The sequence below is a fragment of the Euprymna scolopes genome, chromosome 23, assembly GCF_053919585.1.
Source record: "Euprymna scolopes isolate OS-2025 chromosome 23, ASM5391958v1, whole genome shotgun sequence".
Lineage (NCBI taxonomy): Eukaryota > Metazoa > Mollusca > Cephalopoda > Sepiida > Sepiolidae > Euprymna > Euprymna scolopes.
The window spans coordinates 1,802,534-1,823,057 of NC_136504.1; the positions used below are offsets into that span (position 1 = coordinate 1,802,534).

The 20,524-nt window shown below is 33.5% G+C and overlaps 1 protein-coding gene across 1 annotated transcript in view; it reads left to right on the forward strand.

Moving 5' to 3' along the window:
- Positions 1 to 19,699, forward strand: part of LOC145245731 (uncharacterized) — a 35,340-nt gene extending 15,641 nt beyond the window's left edge. The window contains exons 2-3 of the mRNA XM_080107284.1: positions 11,017 to 11,390; positions 18,727 to 19,699. Coding sequence (XP_079963410.1) covers positions 11,035 to 11,390; positions 18,727 to 19,585 — 1,215 coding nt within the window. The 5' untranslated portion in view covers positions 11,017 to 11,034 and the 3' untranslated portion in view covers positions 19,586 to 19,699. The remainder of the gene's footprint in view (positions 1 to 11,016; positions 11,391 to 18,726) is intronic.
- The last annotated feature ends 825 nt before the right edge of the window (positions 19,700 to 20,524 follow it).

Sequence of the window (20,524 nt, forward strand, 5' to 3'; positions counted from 1 at the left end):
ATGTTAGCCTTCTCAGTTGCAGAGCAAACAAGCTCATGATTGTTGGATAGTGGAGGAATTGTTGATTGCCCATTATTTATTACACTGTTCTATATTTTCCAACAGTCACGGGTTCCTAATTTCTGTGCTTCGATGCGTTTTTTGGTGGTTTCAGTAAATTCTCTCTTAGCTGGCGCTATTTCTTTCTTACAGTTATTTCTGACTTCTATATACTTCTGTCTGTTTGATCTGAACTTATATCGGTTATATTTGCAGAACGCATGCTGCTTTTGCGCTATGGCAGCTGCACAAGTAGAAGTGAACCATTGGGGAGAGTGGGGTTTGCTATAGAATTTGCGCATGGGAACATGTGCTACAGTTGCCGTTTTGAACCATTCAGTGGTCTCATTTGCGCAATGTTCAGCAGGAAGTGAAAAAGTATTTTGCCATGGTGTATCCCTGATGAGATCCCTGATGGCTTCCCAGTCAGCCTTTTTATAATATCTCGTTGTCTTGAGCAGTGGCTTGTCAGTTTTAGGTCTAGAGTTTAGGGCGATTTCAACCATTACCACTGCATGATCGGTGTTCCCTAGAGGGCTGTGGGCATTCGTTACAGTCATCGGGAATTGTGGTCAAAAACAGATCTAGAAGTGATGCGTGTTATTCTTGTTGGTCTGGGAAACGGGTTAGAAACGTAACCGTCTGTAATAGGAAATGAGATATAGAGAAGTTATTTGTTGTGGTACCAACTGCGTCTGTAAGTAGAAAATCCAAGCCAGTTGCTATGGTGGACATTGAAGTCACCAAATACATGCACTTGTGCGCTAGTGTCGAGGGAAAGTGCTGTAGCTATGCTGTCAGAATTTGTTTATTAGGGTACAGTCCTGGGTCGAGGGCAAGTGGTAGAGAAAATAAAAGTAGCTAATGTTATGTTGCATGTTAAGTCTAAAGCACATAAAGGCTTGATTGTCCGATTCTAGTTTAGTTTCTCTAGTCAAGGGGAGGGTGTTTCGAATGTAGACTCCAAGCCCATGTATATGTCTGTCAGAGTCCTTACGGCAGAGTGGGAGATATCCAGTCATGTTAAAGTAATTAGAGGGGATGGAGGAGTGTAGGTTAGTCTCACTTAGTGCTAAGATATCCGGGGTGTTTGTTAGGAGAAATGCTTCAACATCATTTAAATTAGTTCTAAGCCCACGGATGTTCATAAATGCAAGCCTCAAGGGAAAAGGCAGGTTGGTTTGTTGCCTTCTGCATGACTATGGGATTATTTAACCTTGTGGTGGCAACAGGACTACCAAGGTCAACAATGCCAAAAAAAACCCACAAAAAAAACCTTCAAACTAAGCAACAGTTGGCAAGGCAAATGACTATTTCTCATGCAATTGCTTTGAAAATGTTACAAGAAGTTTTGTACAATTATCAGCTGCAAATTGTACAGCGGTTCTTGCAGATAATCCATTCTTGGAGTTGCGTATTGGAAATCCTGACTTTTCTGGGTACAGTCAACATGATCTGCACATGTGGTTGTCTCATTACGTGATCAATATCGGTTCATGCTCAACATCTGGGCACATATCTTTGGTGATTTGTTCGTGGGACATAGTCTTCCATTATGTCTGATATCATGGATGACCTTCTGCTTGTCATTTGTTGAAAATTGTATTTTATGCAAAATAGTGCTCCCTCCATTTCAGTTGCATAGCTTGCACGTATCATGACAGATATTTCTCTGCTCGATAGGAAGAGGTGAACGCGTTACATGGGCTCCATTCTCACCTGAACTTAATCTTTGTTTCATTTTACTTCAAAGTTCTCAAAAATCAAGGGGCTCATCACTCGGCGAAAACACTTGATCTCTATATGTGATGCATAGATATTTGAATATTCCATTAATATTCTACTTCACATCTCAAACACCGAGTTAGCAAAGAAGTTGAGAACATAATTTTCCTCTCCATAATTGACCATTTAAATATGTTATAATATATCTTTCTTGTGATCTCTTTGTCTTCATGAATTCCATGACAAAAATTCATCTAATCAGGTGGAATACCCAGCTTCATGTTTTTACTTGAGATAACATCATTTGAAAAAGGGGAACCATTCATCATGTCACGATCTTATTTAGATCACAAATACTATATTTAGTCAACGTTTACTTGTTATTATGGTAACAAAATCGATAGTACATTATCTCGCCCCCCCCCTCTCCCATGATATTTTGAAAAATGAACATATACTCCCCTTAAAATTCAGGTAATGCCTGGGAAGGATGTATCCTGATAAATGAAAATATGCTACACTACCCACTAGAAAGGAAATAAAGATGGGAGGATTCTTCCCCCAAGAATGATGTAGTAATGTTTGGTAGAATGGCATCATGACAACAGATAGTACAATGCCTCCCTCCAAAATAGAGGATGTAATACCTGGGAGGATTATCTCCAACCCCTTGGAGAAGGAGGAGGTAATTTCTGGCAGGACAGTCTTATAACAACAGAACAGATACTACATTACCTACACCCATTATAAATACAATAATAGATCGAATCAGTTTATTTTTCGTCATTCATTTAAAAGTGCCTCATTATAAAAACATTATTTTTATAGTTTCTTAGTCTTTTGCCAAAAAATGAAAATGTATCAGAAAAAAAAAAAAAAGAATCGATTTGGGAATTTTAAGTTGAACAACATTTGCAGTGAATGTGGTATTTTTGTTTTTTACTCGTATTCACCTTCAACAAGGCATACCGTCACTTGGACGTAAGAGGTTACTAATTGAGATCATGCTTAGGGAAAATGAGCAAGATGTCGATTTACATAAATTAAACTTTTGCATATCAGTATAGTCAGGGAAGCAGGCAGCAGAAAGGGAATTCCAAAGTCTAACTGTTCGAGGGAAGAAGCTATTAGTTGAAAACTTTCTGGCATTTAGGGACCTGAATAGTGAAGGGGTGTGATTTTGTTGCTTAGCGGGTTTGTCGGGGATATGTATGTTGATGGGGCACAAGTGCAATGAGTTCATCAGAACACATTCCATTAAAATATTTGTAAAACAAGCACAGATATGCAACATTGCGATGATGGGAAAGGGATTGGAGCTTAGTTGACAAAGCAGGACCTATTAGATTGGAGACTCTTCTTTGAACCCTATCCACAGGGAAGACACTAACGGTAGATGCCCAGCGAATGGTGCCTTTGTAAAGGTACACAATACTCTAAAAATGCAAGTAGTCTTCAAGCATGATAGAGGGAACCCACCTTCTTTGCAGCTGCCTTTGCAATGTCCTCAATTTGTTCCAGTTCATATTGCCTGCGAATGTTAAGCTGAGGAGTTTGAAGGAAGAATTCTCGGGTCGGGTGTTAGTAGAGTATTATGGTGATTGAAGATTCTAACTATAAACAGCGTAGACAAACAAATATTAAGTAAAGTTTTCTTTAAAAAAAGAAGAAAAAAAGAAGACTGGTCATTATCTCAATTGAGCAGTTTCAGGGTGGTCGAATGGGAAAATTTAAAACCCTATATTGATCCAACCATGAGTGACCTTCGTTCTTTAAGACTTGTGCGCTTTAATTTGAAAAATATCTACACTAAATATAAATTGTCCATCACTGAAAATAGTAGCCTAACTCTCATCATTCTCTTCTTCTTTTTATTCTTTTTTCTTTTTCTTCTTTTTCTTTTTCTTCTTATTCTTTTTATTTTTATTTTCTTTTTCTTTTCCTTTTTCTTTTCCTTTTTCTTCTTTTTCTTCTTTTCCTTTTTCTTCTTTTCCTTTTTCTTCTTTTCCTTTTTCTTCTTTTCCTTTTTCTTCTTTTCCTTTTTCTTCTTTTCCTTTTTCTTCTTTTCCTTTTTCTTCTTTTCCTTTTTCTTCTTTTCCTTTTTCTTCTTTTCCTTTTTCTTCTTTTCCTTTTTCTTCTTTTCCTTTTTCTTCTTTTCCTTTTTCTTCTTTTCCTTTTTCTTCTTTTCCTTTTTCTTCTTTTCCTTTTTCTTCTTTTCCTTTTTCTTCTTTTCCTTTTTCTTCTTTTCCTTTTTCTTCTTTTCCTTTTCTTTTCCTTTTTCTTTTTTTTCTTTTTCCTTTTTTCTTTTTTTTCTTTTTCTTTTTCTTTTGTTCTTTTTCTTCTCAGAAAATCCCCATTTATTTGCCTTCTCATGAGGACTGTTCGACACTAGTTTTTTTTTTTTTTTTTTTTTTTTACACAGTGATCACCACTTATCAAGGCCCGGAAGCCACTCAGGGATAAGGGTTATTGCAAGTACATCACGTTAGTGAGGAGATTTTATGAAGTGTTTAATTAGGGGGGAGGTTCATTAGGAATTTGTTAACATTAGACTTGAAGACATCCAAGTTGTAGTCCGGAGGGAAGCAGGCAGACGGAACAGAGTTCCACAGGCGTGCAGTTCTAAGAAAGAAGCTTTGCTCATGAAATCCGCGTTTTGATTTAGGCACAGATATAGAGTGGGGGAAATTTTTCACAGTGGATTCAGCTAGACGGGTGTTTTTCGTGAAAGTTTGGCGAGGGGGGGGGACCAGGGATTGGAGTTCAGACGAGCACCTACCATGAAAATAACGATAAAACAAGGATAGGCTCGCAACGTCTCTTCTGTGGGAGAGGGGTTGCAGGGTAGAGAAAAGGGCATCCCCCACTAAACCACGAAGTCTATTTTGTACTCTGTCAAGGCATGATAGGCTGTTTTTGGCAGCTCCTGCCCAGATATGGCAACAGTATTCCATCCTTGGCCGTACTTGGCTTTTATATAGATAGAGAATTGCATCAGTAGTGAGATATCTTCTGGAGCGGTAGAAGGATCCCACCATCTTTCCTGCGACCTTGGCAACAGACTTGATGTACGTGTTCCATTTCAGATCAGGAGTAAAGGTCAAACCCAGAAGCTTGTCAAAACACGGGGCCTCACCCAGACGAGAGCCATCCATCACAATTGATGCCAGCTGGGGATCAGAGCGTTGATGATGTAAGGATAGGAGTTTGGTTTTAGATGCATTAAAGGTAACTAGCCACATCTTCCCCCACTGAACCACGCGCTCGAGATCAGAGGAGAGAGAATCTGAGAGAACTTCGTCATTTACAGCCTTTGATGTGTTGCCGTAGATGGTCGTGTCATCAGCATAGATGTCAACGAATGATTTAAGTATGTGTTTAGGGAGGTCATTGATGTAGATCAGGAAGAGAGTTGGGCCGAGGATTGACCCCTGAGGGACTCCAGCATTTATATTGCAGGCCTCCGATTTTTGTCCATTTACCACTACTCTTATGAGCCTATCGGAGAGAAATTATTTAATGATTGAGAAAACATTTCCAGTTATACCGTAGCTGGAAATCTTATGAAGTAGACCCTTATGCCATACTTTGTCAAAGGCCTTTGATATGTCAAGAGCAATTGCCCTAGAAAGGAAGCCTTTGTCAAGAGATTCACTAATCCTGTGGGATATAACCGTCAGCACATCTGCGGTAGATCTTGCAGAGCGGAAACCATATTGTGTGTCACTAAGAAGGTTGTTTCTGCTGAGGTGGTTGACTATTTCTCTATTTAATATGGATTCCAGTAACTTACTCATAACACAGAGAAGACTTATTGGTCTGTATTGAGAGAGAGATGACTTATCACCTGAATTCTTAAATACAGGGCAAACTGATGAGGTCTTCCAGGGGGTCGGAAAGCACTTCTCCTTAAGGCAGCGCTTAAATAGTTAGGTCTTTAATATGAGAAAAACCAACTCCTCAAAAAAGGGCACTCTGGATTGAAGCGAAAATGAAAATTGTTTCAGTGTGGAAGGAACACCGACTGAAAGCAGAACAGATACAACACTTTGATCTTAAAAAAAAGCAACTTTCTTTATTTACCTTCTATTGTAAAAAAAATTTCATAGTGAATTATATGGGTGAGTGGCGTTTTCTATGAAACAATAAAAACGGGTGTTTTTCCTTAGTGATAAAAACTAAAAACATTTTTAAGATTTTGATTCTAGTGATATTATGGTGGGTACGAGCCTCCATAGAAGTATGATTGGATCATCTGAATGCTTCTTGTTGTGCCAAGTACAATAATTACTACTTAACTGTTTTCAACTTTTATCAATGGAAACGGGAATGTCAAATATTCATGAGAACAATAATTCAACAACCGAAATGATATTTTTTCTTCCTCTTTTCATGTTCTATTAATAAAAATGAAAATAAAGAGAAATGAGTAATTTTTTTTCTTTTATTTTTGCTGAGTCAGTTACAGGAAATAGATTTTTTTTTTTTTTTTTAATCTTTTTATCCCATACCTCCTTTGAATTGCGGAGGGGGATTAAAAAAACAAAAAAAACAAAAGCTATTTTTTAGTGATAAATCTTAACAGAAGTTATTGACTTGAAAAATTTACACACACCAAACTAATTTTTTTTTTTTTTTTTTTTTTTTTTTTTAGTAGGAATGATTATTATTTTTTCATGTTAAGCGGGAGGGGTAAGTGGTTTTTTTATGAGACAACAAAAAATTTTTTTTTTTTTAATTTTATTTTATTTTTTTTACCTCAAACAAAGCACAGAGCCACTTAGTTGTGAGAGAGAGGCTCCTATTTGAGAACAGATTATGCAGGGATATTATTTAGTAAGCTGGGTAGTGAGATGTCTGTTCATATTACACTTGAATTTTTGCTTGTTGTACAGTCAGGGAAGCAGAGTCCCGGGTGGGCAGTCCAAGGGAAAAAGCTATTTGAGTAGAAGGCTTTATGGCAACTAGGGATCTTTACAGTGTAGAGATAAGATTTTGCTGTTTGTTGAGGGTATTGTTATCGAGGGGGTACTAGTGCCCGGAGTTCATCAGAGCTCTTTCCATTGAAATACTTGTAAAACAGACAAAAGGATGCCACATTCTATTGATGAGGCAGAAGTTAAAGTTTAGTTCATAGTTCGGTACTTACTAGGTTGGTGACTTTTTTTTTTTTTTTTTTTTTAACTTTGTCTAGAAGCTAGTAGTAAATCCTATATAGTCTCCCTTGAAATCACTATTGTTTAAATAATGTAATCTCAATTTTTTGATTTGGAGGGAAGGATACCATAACGAGTGTACTTTAAGATATGAAGTACAATTTTTTCCAATTATTTGCTCCGGATAGTGGGAGATATTTTCAGTCTCCCTATAGAGCAAATCGGTAATTTTTTTTTCTTTCTTTGATGTAAATAATCATTGATGCTAATGTTTAGTAAATTTTCAAAATTGAAGGACACGTTTGATATTAGAAAAAAAAAAAAGATTGCTATTTAATGTCATTTTTAATGTAATTTTTAACCTTCTTCAGAAAAGAACCAGCGCTTGTAAGAAAAATGTAGCTCTGAATTCATAATTATGAGTTGATGTAAAATGTCAATTTTCCGAATGTATGGTCATACAAGTTGTAAAATGTTGGTAAAAATGCATTTATTTCATTAAACTACTTTAATATAAATTATCAGATAATAAATTATTTTCTAATTTTTTTTTTATCACCATCTTTTCTATTTGGTCCCTTGACCTAGTAATTCACTCTTGTTCGTCTGTTACTTTGTTCTCATTTTTCTCATTAACCACTCCTTGAAGTTTTTGAAAATTTGCACAAACATTAGTCATGGTGAAAGTAAATTTTTGCCAGAATGCATTTTCCGGGATAACTCTGGAGCTATTATAGAAGTAAAATTGCCTCAAAAATCGTTTGTCCATTTGTTTGCACTTTTCTCAATAACCATGTCTTGGATTTCTTTTGAAATTTTGCACAAACATTAATCATGGTGAAAGTAAATTTTTCTCCCCTGGACGGAAATTCTGCATGCTCGGCTTGTCGCTGGAAAATATTACATCAATGGTTTGAGATGTGGTGTGTGCCGGGGTAAATACTGCACAAGTCTGATGGTCTAACCTTTTGTTATCTCATACTGGATGTGTACAAAATAATTATTTAAAGGTATTTTTTAATTTAATAACAAATCTAAATGAAGATCTTCACTTTTTTCAACAAATGAAAAAAATGTTTTGGAAATGGAAATATACTTTCTCAAAAGCCTTAAAATTAGTTAAAGGGTTTTATACGTGGGAAAAAGAAAAGTGGTGGGCCTCCAAACCTAAACTTTCAAAGGGTTATAACTTTGGATTGTTGGGAACCTTTCTGGAAATTGAATTTGCATGGACTCGACTAATAAATAAATTTAGCAATATTAAAAAATCTTGGTTTTGCTAGAATAACTTATTGAATGTCAAAAGAAAGAAAATCGTTTGCTTACATAAATAGTAAAAACATTAAGCACACTTTTTGATCTGTGGAATTTAATGATTTCAACCTTGATTCACCAACAGAAATATCTGAAAATTATACTGTTTGAACAATGTAGAAAAAGTAAATTAGAAAAATTAATTCACTTCGTTTTTTTTTTTGTTTTTTTTTTGTCAATTACACAAAGTATTGGTATCATTTACTGTTAAAATAACTTTAAATAAGTTTGCGTTGTGTAACAGAATGGATAGCCTGAATCCCTAACATTTGTGACAGGATGCTGGTGTGTCGTTGATTATACTTTCCACTCATAAAGGGGAGAGGTGTTACGGCACCTAATTATGGTCTGAAGGGAATCGATGGTTCTATACTATTATGATATTTGTGGTGTCTGTCTGGGGATGCAACTTCTCTCCCACAGAAGAGACGTTGCGAGCCTGTCTTTGTTTTATCGTTATTTCCATGGCAAGTGCTTGTCAGAGCTCCAATCTCTGGCCCCCCCCCCCTCACCAATCTTTCACAAAAAACACCGGTCTAGCTGAAACCACTGTTAATTTTCCCCATTCTTTATCTGTGCCTAAATCAAAATGTAGATTCCATGAACAAAGCTTCTTTCTTAGAAGTGCACGCCTGTGGAACTCTCTTCCGTTTGCCGGTTTCCCACCTGACTACAACTTGGATGTCTTCAAGTCCAACATAAACCAATTCCTGATGAATCGCCCCCTTAAGTAAGACACTTTATCAAGTCTCCAATACTAACAATTACTACGATACTATCCCATTGATTACTGTACATGCAATAACCCTTATCCTCGAGTGGTTTCCGGGTCTTGATAAGTGGTGACCTCCGTGTAATAAAAAAAAAAAAAAAAAAAAAAATTGTAATGAAGCCCTATACCAAAAATGAAACAACTTTTCTAAAGTTAAATATTACAATGAATATTACAATGGTTATCTAAGTAACCATGAATTACATGACTGGTTTCTTTCTTAATCTCACACCGTCAATATCTGTAACAGAGAGATAAAACTTCCAGATCATAAATGCATAAGTTCAATCATCATAACAATGCAACTTGCAATCTCCTTTAGTCCATTTGGGCGGAATAATAAAAAAAAAATAAGAGGCATTATTTTTAGGACCTTTCCTGTAATAAGAACGAATATTAAGATTCATCCATTTAATCTAAGTGATAATGCCCTCCCCCCTCCGTAATAAAATTTAATCACTATTTTAATGAGTACAAATTGTTTTAGAATTTTTTTTTTAATTCTCACTTTCATCTCTGTATTATGCTTTTTATATTTATATTTCAAATATTTTGGTTTTGTTCTTTTCATAATTTTAATAACACTTTTCCGGTGCTTCTTCGTGTAGTGAAAATCAAAATATTGAATCACAAGTAAAACTAATGAATTGTGCCGCAATAATGAACATATCAAATTATTACCAAAAAAGGTAAAAAATTAATGAAAATAGTTTTCAAAGACAATTGGCAAAAATTGAGTTTTACTAAAAATAAACAGTTTGAATTGCAACAAGGGAGGTAATTATTTTCTGTAAACTTTGAAAATCTTGGGCCAATTTAGTAAAACTCAATTTTGACTAATTGCTTATGAAAACTATTTTCATTAATATTTAATTTTCTTTTGCGTAATTTTTGGATATGTTCATCACTGTGACATAACAATTAAATAGATACAATTAGTTTTACTTGAAATTCAAGATTTCAAAGTTTGCTCTAATAACAAAGAAGCACTACTTTTCTTAAATAATTGTTCAATGTGTGTATTACCAACTTAGACCTGCACTTTTCTTCCAACCATGACAAATAAGAATGTGCAACAAAGCGCATATGAGTGTGTGGGGGGAAAATATCAGCAGGAGCTGTAAGCTAGCTGGCTTGCGAGGATATTAAGCAGCAGTAGCTGAAAAAAAGGACATATGCAAATTAGGAAGTGTGTGCGAACTTGCGTCTAAAGACGAAGAAAAAAAGGACACCACGTGGTCGGAGAGAAACAAAGTCGGCACAAAAGGATACGGACATGTAAAATGAAGGCGAAAATGGGCTGGTTGTGGCCAGTGTGCGGTTGGAAGAAAGAAAAATGCCAGCCAGGGGAGATGGACATGTGGTCCCGCAGTGGCAGCAAAAGATTTTTTTTTAAGCTGGTGTCCAGATAGGGAGAAAGAAAAACTGTAATAAATGACTTGTGTTAAAAAAAAAGAAAGAAAAACCCAAGTCGGATCTATTTGTTTGTTCCTTTTCAATAGTACCAGATGGTGTGTGAGGGTCAGAGAGAGGTTTAAACTGTAACAAACTTGGTTCGAACGTAATGTATCTTCATAACCTGCATCCATTCAATCTGTTTATTGATGTAGATGCTATTTTATACTTCATAACTGTGACAGATCGAATAACTCTACCAGGTGCTCTGCTTCTTGTGAAATTTCATGCAGATTCCAGAGTCCGACAAAGATTCTTGGGTTGACAAGATACACTTGAAGATTAGAGGCTACATCGTCTGAAACGGGGGGGAAAATAATGAGAACAGTTGTCTGACTAATCAAAACAATACTAATTATATCGGAAATGTTTAAAACTTAAGCGTGACAATTGATCAACAAACAGAACTTTATACACATGCACATTTTTAATAAGAACCAAAAATTAAAAACTTCTTTTGCAAAATTAATGAATAAAAAAAAAATTTAAAAAATGAAGTCAATGAAAAAAAGTGAATTTTCCCTTCTTAAATATATATATTTTTTTGTGTTTCAGATCCGTTTTTTGTAAACAATGCCTGAGATTAACAACAACAACAGCAGCATTTCTGTGGAAGAGACCATCTTGTCCACCTCTCTTTCCGATTCTTCAACGTCCAACACAAGCCCTGATAATCTTGGGGGTAGCACGACGACCACCCACACCAATAGTACAAATAGTTGTAGCAGCCACAATAGCGATACCAGTACAATCATCACTACCACTTCTACTACTGATGCTGCAGCGACCACCAACACTATCTTAGTCACTGACACTTCCAATGCTAACAACTGCAGCTGTAGTACAAGTCAACAAAATGGCTTGACTAAAACTACAGAACTGGGACTTCATGATGCCTTTGAACTCTTAGACATAGACTCTGAACCCTGGTAGGTTTTTGTCTCTCTTTTTTCTTTCCTCTTCTCCATCCTCTACCTCCACCTATGGATGGATGAGATGTTCTCTAGTCCAGTGGTTCTCAACTTTTTTTTACTTGCGGATTTTTTTTCTTTTTGATGTATTTTGGTGAATCCCTATAGCAGTTTTTTATTTTTTTATTTTTCATTAATAAAAAGAAAAATTAAAGAACATAAATCCACAGTTTATTTTGAAGGAAAACTGAACCCAAGTAAAGCTACATGTACCATGGGGGTCCACATGGACCCCTGTTGAGAACCATTGTTTTAGTCATTAACAACATTTACTTACTGTAATATATATCCCACCCTCCCTATTTTATGCAGAAAATCCTCTTAGAGTTTGTCAAACTAGTTGTATCTTTCTCGGCGTTGCTCGGGAATGTTTACTGTTTTGTTTTTTCTACTTTTTTTCGTTTGAAAGTAAAACTTATTACAATATTGTTTGGTCATTAGATTATTATGCATTAGACATTTTATAGAAGGCTAATAACAATGTGGAAATATACCAAGTTGTAAATTAATTGATTGAACCAAGTTATTAAAAGAGAAATGGAATAATTATACTCATATTGTCTTAATCTTTGCAATTCATGCAATTATTGGATGTAAAATTTTCCAAAACTTTGAATCTTTTTATACATGAGAATTTGCAAAGAATTTCAAAATGGCAAATAACTATTTGACAGTTGAGATGCTCACGAATTCTGTTCAAAGTAGTTCATTCTTATTTTTCGATAACTAACAAAAGATAAAAATGGCTGACTTGTTGATAAACTAAAATGCATTGTATAAGATTTAATTTTGTAATTTTTTGAAAAAAAAATTTTTTTTTTTTTAAATTCTTTTATTGCATTTTTGATTTCAGTAAATATTTGATTAATAGAGGGTAACCCCCCCCCCCCAAAAAAAACGGGCCCCAACTCTAATTAGGCCCCGTTTCTTAGTGTTTTGTCTGAATGAAATGAAACTTTGGTCACAACTAGTTTATTATATTCAAAACATCACATCAAAACACTAGGGTCTTTGGCCTTTTTTTCCCCATTCTACAGCATATGTTCTAGATGGCCTCGATTTAGCTTTTTTTTTTTTTTTTTTTTTTTTTTTTTTTGTCACCCTGTAGTAACAAAAAAAAATGTTAATTGTAAAATTTTTGTTGAGTTGAGAAATACTTTAGGTTTTATTTTGCATGATGCGTTTGCGTAACTTTGTTTTTACTGGTTGAACTTCTTGTTTGATGGAAGTTTTTCATAATCAGATCAATGCAGAAATAGTTATTGTTAGAATATATGGTCTTTATTATTTAAAATTAAACTTTGTCACCCTCCTTACCCCTCCATGTGGTAGACAGAGGGAGACGTGAGTAATTACTTCTACCCACCCTGTTGATTTTTTTAGGAATCACATGATCACTAGTCCAGGTCATTTGCATTTTTGGTCCCCCCCCTCCCCCACACATCCCAATAAAGTAATTCATGTCTGTTTGTTTGCACTTTTCTCAATAACTATGCCTTGGATTTTAAAAATTTTTGTACAAACATTAGTCATGGTGAAAGTAAATTTTTCACTCGTGGAGGATTGTTTCCCCGCATGCTCGGCTTGTTCTCTTTCTATTTACTGTGTCCATATGAGAGATGGATGTGACAAATGGTCATTTTAATAGTCGTGGTGGTGGCGGGATATCCATCTCCCTATAAAGGAAGGGGGAGGGGGTCACAAAAAAAATTGATCCAGTTAGAAGAACAAACACTACATGTAATATTTGAAAATGGTCATCTACTTCTGTTGTTTTAACGTCCACATATTTCAATCTATAAAAAGTGATTTTTACACAAGTCACTTGACGCTTCATCAAAATTCAAATGATGTGTTATATTGTTTACATTGATAGGTCAAAGATGTTTACACCTATATATTCCCTTTGGTATTCTTCAGGATTTTTCATTTAAATTAACATTTTTTTCTTTTTTGTATCTTTGTAAACAAGTTAGGCATTTGAATAATTTTCAAAACAATAAAAATGAGTTACTTGATGAGTCTCTAAAATTTTCAAAGAATTTGGAAGCATTTTAACTTTCAAATAGAAAGTCATTTATATTAGATTTGGAATTCTAATGTGCAATTTAATGTAATTTTATTTTGGTTTCCAATTACTTTTTGATTGTGTTTGAAAGATTAAAGTTAATCTCTAAAAGGAAAAAATATCTTTACACATGAAAAAAAAATGTTATAATGAAAAATGTTTTCACAGTGACTTTGAAATTTCGAAAATTCAGCTAAATTTTAAAGTTAAAGTTTTCTGGGACTATTTCAAGGATAATTAGTGAAGTTTTAAGATATTTAATTAAAAAAAAACCCTAGTTTTTACAAAAAATTGCTTAATTAGCCCCAAAAAGCGAGTTTAGTAACAGATCTGCACAATGAAAACAGATAAAGTGTTGTACATAAGTTCTATGAAGTCCAAAATGTTAAAAATTCAATTTCATTTTAAAATTTATAAAGGAATTGAAACCTTATTGTACTCTTATTGCTATAATTTAAGATTACAAAAAATATTCATTAACTTAGGTAATCTTTTTTTGTTATAATAAAAAGGAAGTGGTTATTTAATTAGAATATTTATTTATTTTTTTACATAATGACCTGATTTATTCTTAAACATGTTGTAATGATAAATTAATCCTTTTTAAATAAAGGTGCATTTTAGTGTGAAGAAAGTCAATTAAAATCACTGATTACACTGAAAATTTATTCATTGAAAAAACAAGATAAAACAATTATTTATTAATAATTAAATAGAATATGGCGGGTGGGATGTAAAGCCTGCCCCGTTTTTTTTATATAATGTTGCTCATCCATATTTGTCTAAATTAATGGTTATTAAAAATAATACCATTTTTTAGATTGTTTTTTTCTTAGTGATCCTGGATTTTTTCAATTTTATTTTTATTTTCAACATTGTAAAAAGGAAAATATATTATATTTGAAATTTTTGAGAGAATTGGTGAAAATATTGAATAAACAATACTTGATTCAATATTAATATCATTATTTCAAGAAATTAATTTTATTGATTTCATTAACAGACTTTAAGGACTTTATTTTGTAAAGTTTCCAGCCTATAAAATCAACTGTAAAATCTTTTCTAAGACAGGAGTGCATTCGAAACGACTGTTTCTTTTTTAGAGCACAATTGAACAGTGATACTTTTGCATTTTAAACTTTAAGTGAAGCCATTATTTACAGATAAGTTTTAAAAATAAGATTCTCTACAGTGCAATGTGCAATAATAGACTACAATGTGTTGTGGACTAAGTCACTGCAAGGAGGCATGTGAAGCTTCTTTCCAGTACACTGCAGGGGGTAGGGGGGGGTTAGCTAAAGCAGGCAATCAATGGATTTAATTTTTAAAAAAAAAAAAAAAGCCGATTTTTACCGATTTCAATGACAATAAAAGTATGGGAAAGCGGAACATTTGATTCTCATTCAATCTCAGAAAACATTCGGTCTCCTTGCTAGTTATATTTTTAATATAATTTTGTTAAAAAAAAATTTAATGACTAAATGATAGTGTAATAATTAAGTTGAATTTTCAAAATCCTATTAAAAGAAAACTCCTTGTTCGTTTGTACTCAAAAGTAGAAAGAATGAATGTACGCTAAAGATATGAGGTGCCTTCAATAAGTTTCCAGACATTTTTGTACAAGCATTTAAAATTATCGTAAACTCTTGAAAATTTAGTATGTTATTGTTATAATCTTATAAGATGACTGGCCAATTTTTATGATTTTATGTTCAAATGATTAGCTAAAGCAGTAATTAGAATACACCCTACTAAAGCCTGATTGTCACAGCTGGTAAATTTCAAAAATGTAATCTAGATGTGAGGACACTTTAGAGGAATGATATGCAATAAAATTCTGTTTTAAACTTGGAAAAAAAATGCATCAGAAACGTATGGAATGCTTCAGACTGCTTTTGGACCATCTTGTATGAATTGAGCATCGGCTTTTGAGTGGCATAAGATTCAAGGAAGGCAGGCAGGAAATCTGTGAAGAGTAAGGAAATCAACACCAAAATTGATTGGCCAAATAAAGAATAGTCTTGAATTAAAACTCAATATGACATGTCTCGAACATTTTTTTTTCTAAATATTTTTTTGTATTCCAGCTATGATAATGTTTTTATTTTTATGTGTTAAAAAATTAAATTATGATTTCTCTTTTGGTATCGACAGTTTTTAGTGATGCTTCCTCTAAAATGTTAACCCGTTTTCAACAAAAGTAAACAGTAGCTCTCACACTCTGCAAGCTGAAGCAACAGCAGCAGTTTAAAGCAACAAGTTTTTTGTGAATTTACATTTATTTTGAAAAACAAAACTTTTTCGTTTTAAAATTAATGCAAAAAAATTTCCTTGTAAAAAATTTTAGTTTTCAAATGTATTTAACTTTTGAGCTGTAGTAATAAATGACTTTATAACTGTCAATAAAAAAATTAAGATTCTACTCTTTTAGGTGATTGTGTGTTACTCTAAAAATACTTGAAAGAAAGAAAATAGGACAAATAATTTAGGATTTAGAGTAGGGGGATCATTTTTGCATATAAATTTAATGTATAATGATCCCTCATTTCCTGGTTACTCTGATTCCTTGTGCAAAAATAAAGGTATATGGCAAATTTCATTGCTTAATCTTATGTTTACCAAAAATATAGCATTTTTACTGAAAAAGTGGTGTAAAAAAAAATGTAATGAAACATGGTTTTAAAATTATGCATTTTTCACTCTAATTGTTTTGATTACAATCGTTTTAAAACAATTATGGGTTTTAAGAACCTTGAATACAAGATGGAAAAAAGCAAATTCGCGCATTTTTTAAAATTTCAATTCAAACTAGGCCGAAAAGCTGCTGAAATAGCTCACGATTATTAAATTAATATTATAGTGTTTAGTCATGGCCACCGAGAGTAAGAAGGCCTGTTAACTGAAAAATACATGCAGGCAATGTAGGTAAGATTTTTCAGACTGTCAATACTATATGAGGGCCATTTGAAAAAGAGCAATAAAACATTTTTAAAAAGAAAAAGGAACACAGTTCGATTAATACTGAAACTGAACTTTATTCAATATAAAATATAAATATTATCTATGTAAAATTAAGTAATTTTAAAGCAATATACAATTTAATACTGATAAAAGTGAATTATGAATTTAGGAAACAAAGAATTAAATAACATATTAAACACCAATGATGAATAATTTTAAAAGTGAAAACAAACCATAAATAATTTTAATAATGAAAACAAACGATAAAATACAAAAAATTTAAATAAAGCAAATAATTTAAATACAAACAAACAGTAAAAGTTACTAGTGCAGAAATATTTTTTACTTTAATGTAGAGAAAAATCACATGGGTTGAATGTTATTTTTTGGAACTTTAGAGATTATTCGGACTAATGTTCTCATCTTGCGTGTTTATTTCACAACGTTTTATCATCGAATCTTGACTTCTCCTTTATTACATCCTCAGGCCGAAAATGATGTTCACATACCTAAAAATATAAAGAAAACATTCATACCATAATGTAAACTATTGCTAAAATCTAAGAAAAGATAATGAACAAACATTTACATTAATAATAATAATAATCACAGTGTAGTATCTGTTCTGATGCTACACTTCATTTGTTCTGTCCTCGGTCAGTGGAGGAGAAGTCCTTCATGATTGAGACAATTTTTATTTTATTTTTGTTCCTATCCAAAGTGCCCCTTTTTGGGGAGCTAAATTTTCCCACATTAAAAACCGATCTTGTGTCTAACTGTTCCCTCGTGGGGAGGCAAGTAAATAAATTAAAAAAAAATATTTGTTTATAATTCTAAAAAGAAACAATCAATTTTAATATATAACACTGTCATGGCTAATTTCATTAATAGCTGCGTGGTGAATAACTTTCAAACCGACTTTAGAAAAAAATATAGAAGTTTCAAATATTTGAACATACTCAATGAAAGGTTTTATTTATTATTAAAAAAACATTTTGACAATCATTCTCATGTAAAAATTATTTGTTTATAATTTTAAAACCTAAAACAAAATTAAATTAAATTTTCAACCTTCCTGATAGACTTTTTAGCCTTATAAGAAAATAAACAGTTAAAGATATCAACATAATATTTACTGTATTAGCAATAAATAGTATTGTTTCTGTAATTTATATTAACAATGTTATCAAACGTTATGAAAGTACTTTAGTTTATATTAACAATGTTATCAAACGTTATGAAAGTACTTGAATACAGTTCTAATTAAATACACGTTTAATTATTAACAAATAACATTACTTACTTTATTTGTTTATTAACAAATAACATTATTTACTATATTTGGTTTGAATAAAATTTTCCCTTCTAACGGTACGTATCCAAATTGGGAAAATTTAGGATGAGAAAATATATGTACTTTGGGGCCTTTTGGATAATTTCCTCAGCAATTTGTAACAACGCAAGAATACACCATGTTAGACAGCAAACTGAAAACTAAACGAAACTGCTGCTGATAGCCTAGATCATATCCCTACAAGTGGATCTGATAATGACGTCACGCTGTCATGTACATTGGCCTTCTTTACTCTTGGTAGCCACGGTTTATCCCAGGAACCACTACTTAACGCACAACACAATGGTGGTTTAAGAAATTTTGTTGCGGCTAAGAGATTCTTGAAAATGATGAGCGTAGTGGTCGGCCATCGGATGTTTTCTTCAGTAGTACTTGCATGAGGAGACCATGTGAAGGTTGCTAACATCCATAATGAAAACGGTGCTATGGAAGTGACAGGATTCGCATTTTGCATGCCAGCATTATTCTATCTCGTTATCAATTTCACTGTCACCTTCCCAAAAATGTTTTGTAATGGTTTATGACCATGAATGCAGAAAACTGATAGCAAGAATTTTCAAAGTATGTTCATGTTTCGTCTTCACAGATGATGCAAAATAATTCTTTGCAAATATTTAAAATAATCATTAGTTTTTAGCTCAAAAATGGCAATCAAGAATTCTGACCGCTCCATCCACACCGCCCACTTTTTCATGCATATCAAAAATTACTTTTATTAATTTTCCTCAAAATCCAATGAAAGTTGGGATTAGTGGTTGTGTACACAATCTGATCATTACAGTAGGAAGGAGGAACACTTATGTACTTGTTTGTTGTAAATTTAAAAATTTCTCTTTTTTTTATTGTTCAAAGAAAAATGATTATTATTTAAAAAAATTTTTCTAATTGGTTTTATTTTTCTTTTTTCAAAGGAAAACTCAAGATGAGAAACTTGATGGTCTGAACTCTCCAGCTGCTGGCCATTTTGAGTTAGGAGTGTGTGGTGCACCTCCAAGTACCCCATCTACAAGTCCACCCCTGACGGGAGGCGTTGTTGTTACTGCTGCTGCTGGCACTATGGTGTCCATATCGGGCGAGGAACCACTCACGGGCTGCATCTCATCTCTTCAGAAGCTGAAGCTACTCTGCCAGGAATGTCGCAAGGCCAACATGTGTAAGTGTAGCAAAGTTCATCTGAAAAAGAAAATGTCCTCGTCGTCGATGTTAGACAAGTTCAATTTGGCCAGGTCATCATCGTCCAGTCCGCGTGGGGTCATAAAAGAGGCCCGTTTCCGGCCGCATCCTTCAGACAGCACAGAGAAGAGTATGTTGCGAGCATCTCGGTTAAAGTTTCTTTCTCAGTTAAATGCGGCCAAGAGGGCCAAATACTCTGCCAACAGGCTGCAATCATCCAACCATGCCAACCATGACGAAGCAAATAATTTTGGTCAGTATTCAGAAAGTTCTGTTTCGAATTTCGCTACCCTTGCTCAGAAAACTGACAATTTTCATGTGATGCCACCGACTGACGATTACAATTCAATTGCTCCCCAGTTTTTAATCTATCAGAATAATTCTTTGACATCTGGCGCTCTGCCGACTCCTGGTCACCCAAGGATTTCTGCGTCAGTTGGTGCCAATCCTAATATTGTGCCGTTCTCTATAGACCAAACCTGTTCTTTGCAGGCACGACTTGATGATATGAGTGTCAATGAACTGGCTTGTTACTTTGAAGAATATGTTCATATTCCGAAGAAGATGAGCGAGATGGCTGAAATGATGTATAGGTAGCGTTTGTGGGTGGGTGGGGGATGTTTTTGGGCATAAAAATCTTATTTAAATGTTATCAAGAGTTTAAAAAATTTTTTTTTTTCATTTAAAAAATAAAAAATTTTCTAATTTAAACAATTTTTTTTTTTAATTTAAAAAAATCTTTTTTAAAGAATGATGATTTGTGGCAGACCACAACTTTGTATGTTCTTCGAGAAAATCCCGTTCAAACGCATGAATTTGATATCCATGGATCGAAATAATTATAAAAGCTTAAAATTAATGGTTTAGGTCCTAGAAGTAGTTGAGAGAATACTTGAACAGTAAATAAGTTAGATAAGCATGGATGAAATGCAGTTTATGACTGATGCTATATTAATCTTGAACCAAATGTAAAAGTATCTTGGTAAAATATTTTAATTTGGTGGATTTAGAAAAAAAAATTTGACAGTGTGAAGAGATATTGTTTGGTAGAGTTTGCATAAAGTAGGAGCAAATAAGTAGTTGATGGAGATTTTTCAGGCAATGTACTTTTTTTTTTTTTTTAAATTGCTCCAGACAAGGTGTAAAGCCATTTAATGTAAGGAACTAACAAGAATGAAAGATGATTATTGCAAAAGCAAGAGATGATTATTCATAGGAGGAAAACAGTCATCACCTGTAATTTCTTAAAAAAACCCGCTGGAACATGGAACTGTATTACAATGAGGTATGACAACAATACTCCATACATGGTCTGATGATAGATTTGTAGAGATGGAGAATAGCTTCACTTGTTAGCAAGTGTTTAGAACGATAGAATTCTTTACGAAAAGCAAAAAGAGCAACGGACATATTATGTACTCCAAGAAAGATTTGATGAGAAAGACCAAGAAATTTTAGCCAATTTTTCATCAAAAGCCGACCCATTCATGAGAATCTCTGAAAGAAAAGGGGCACGCTTATAATTGAATGGCACAA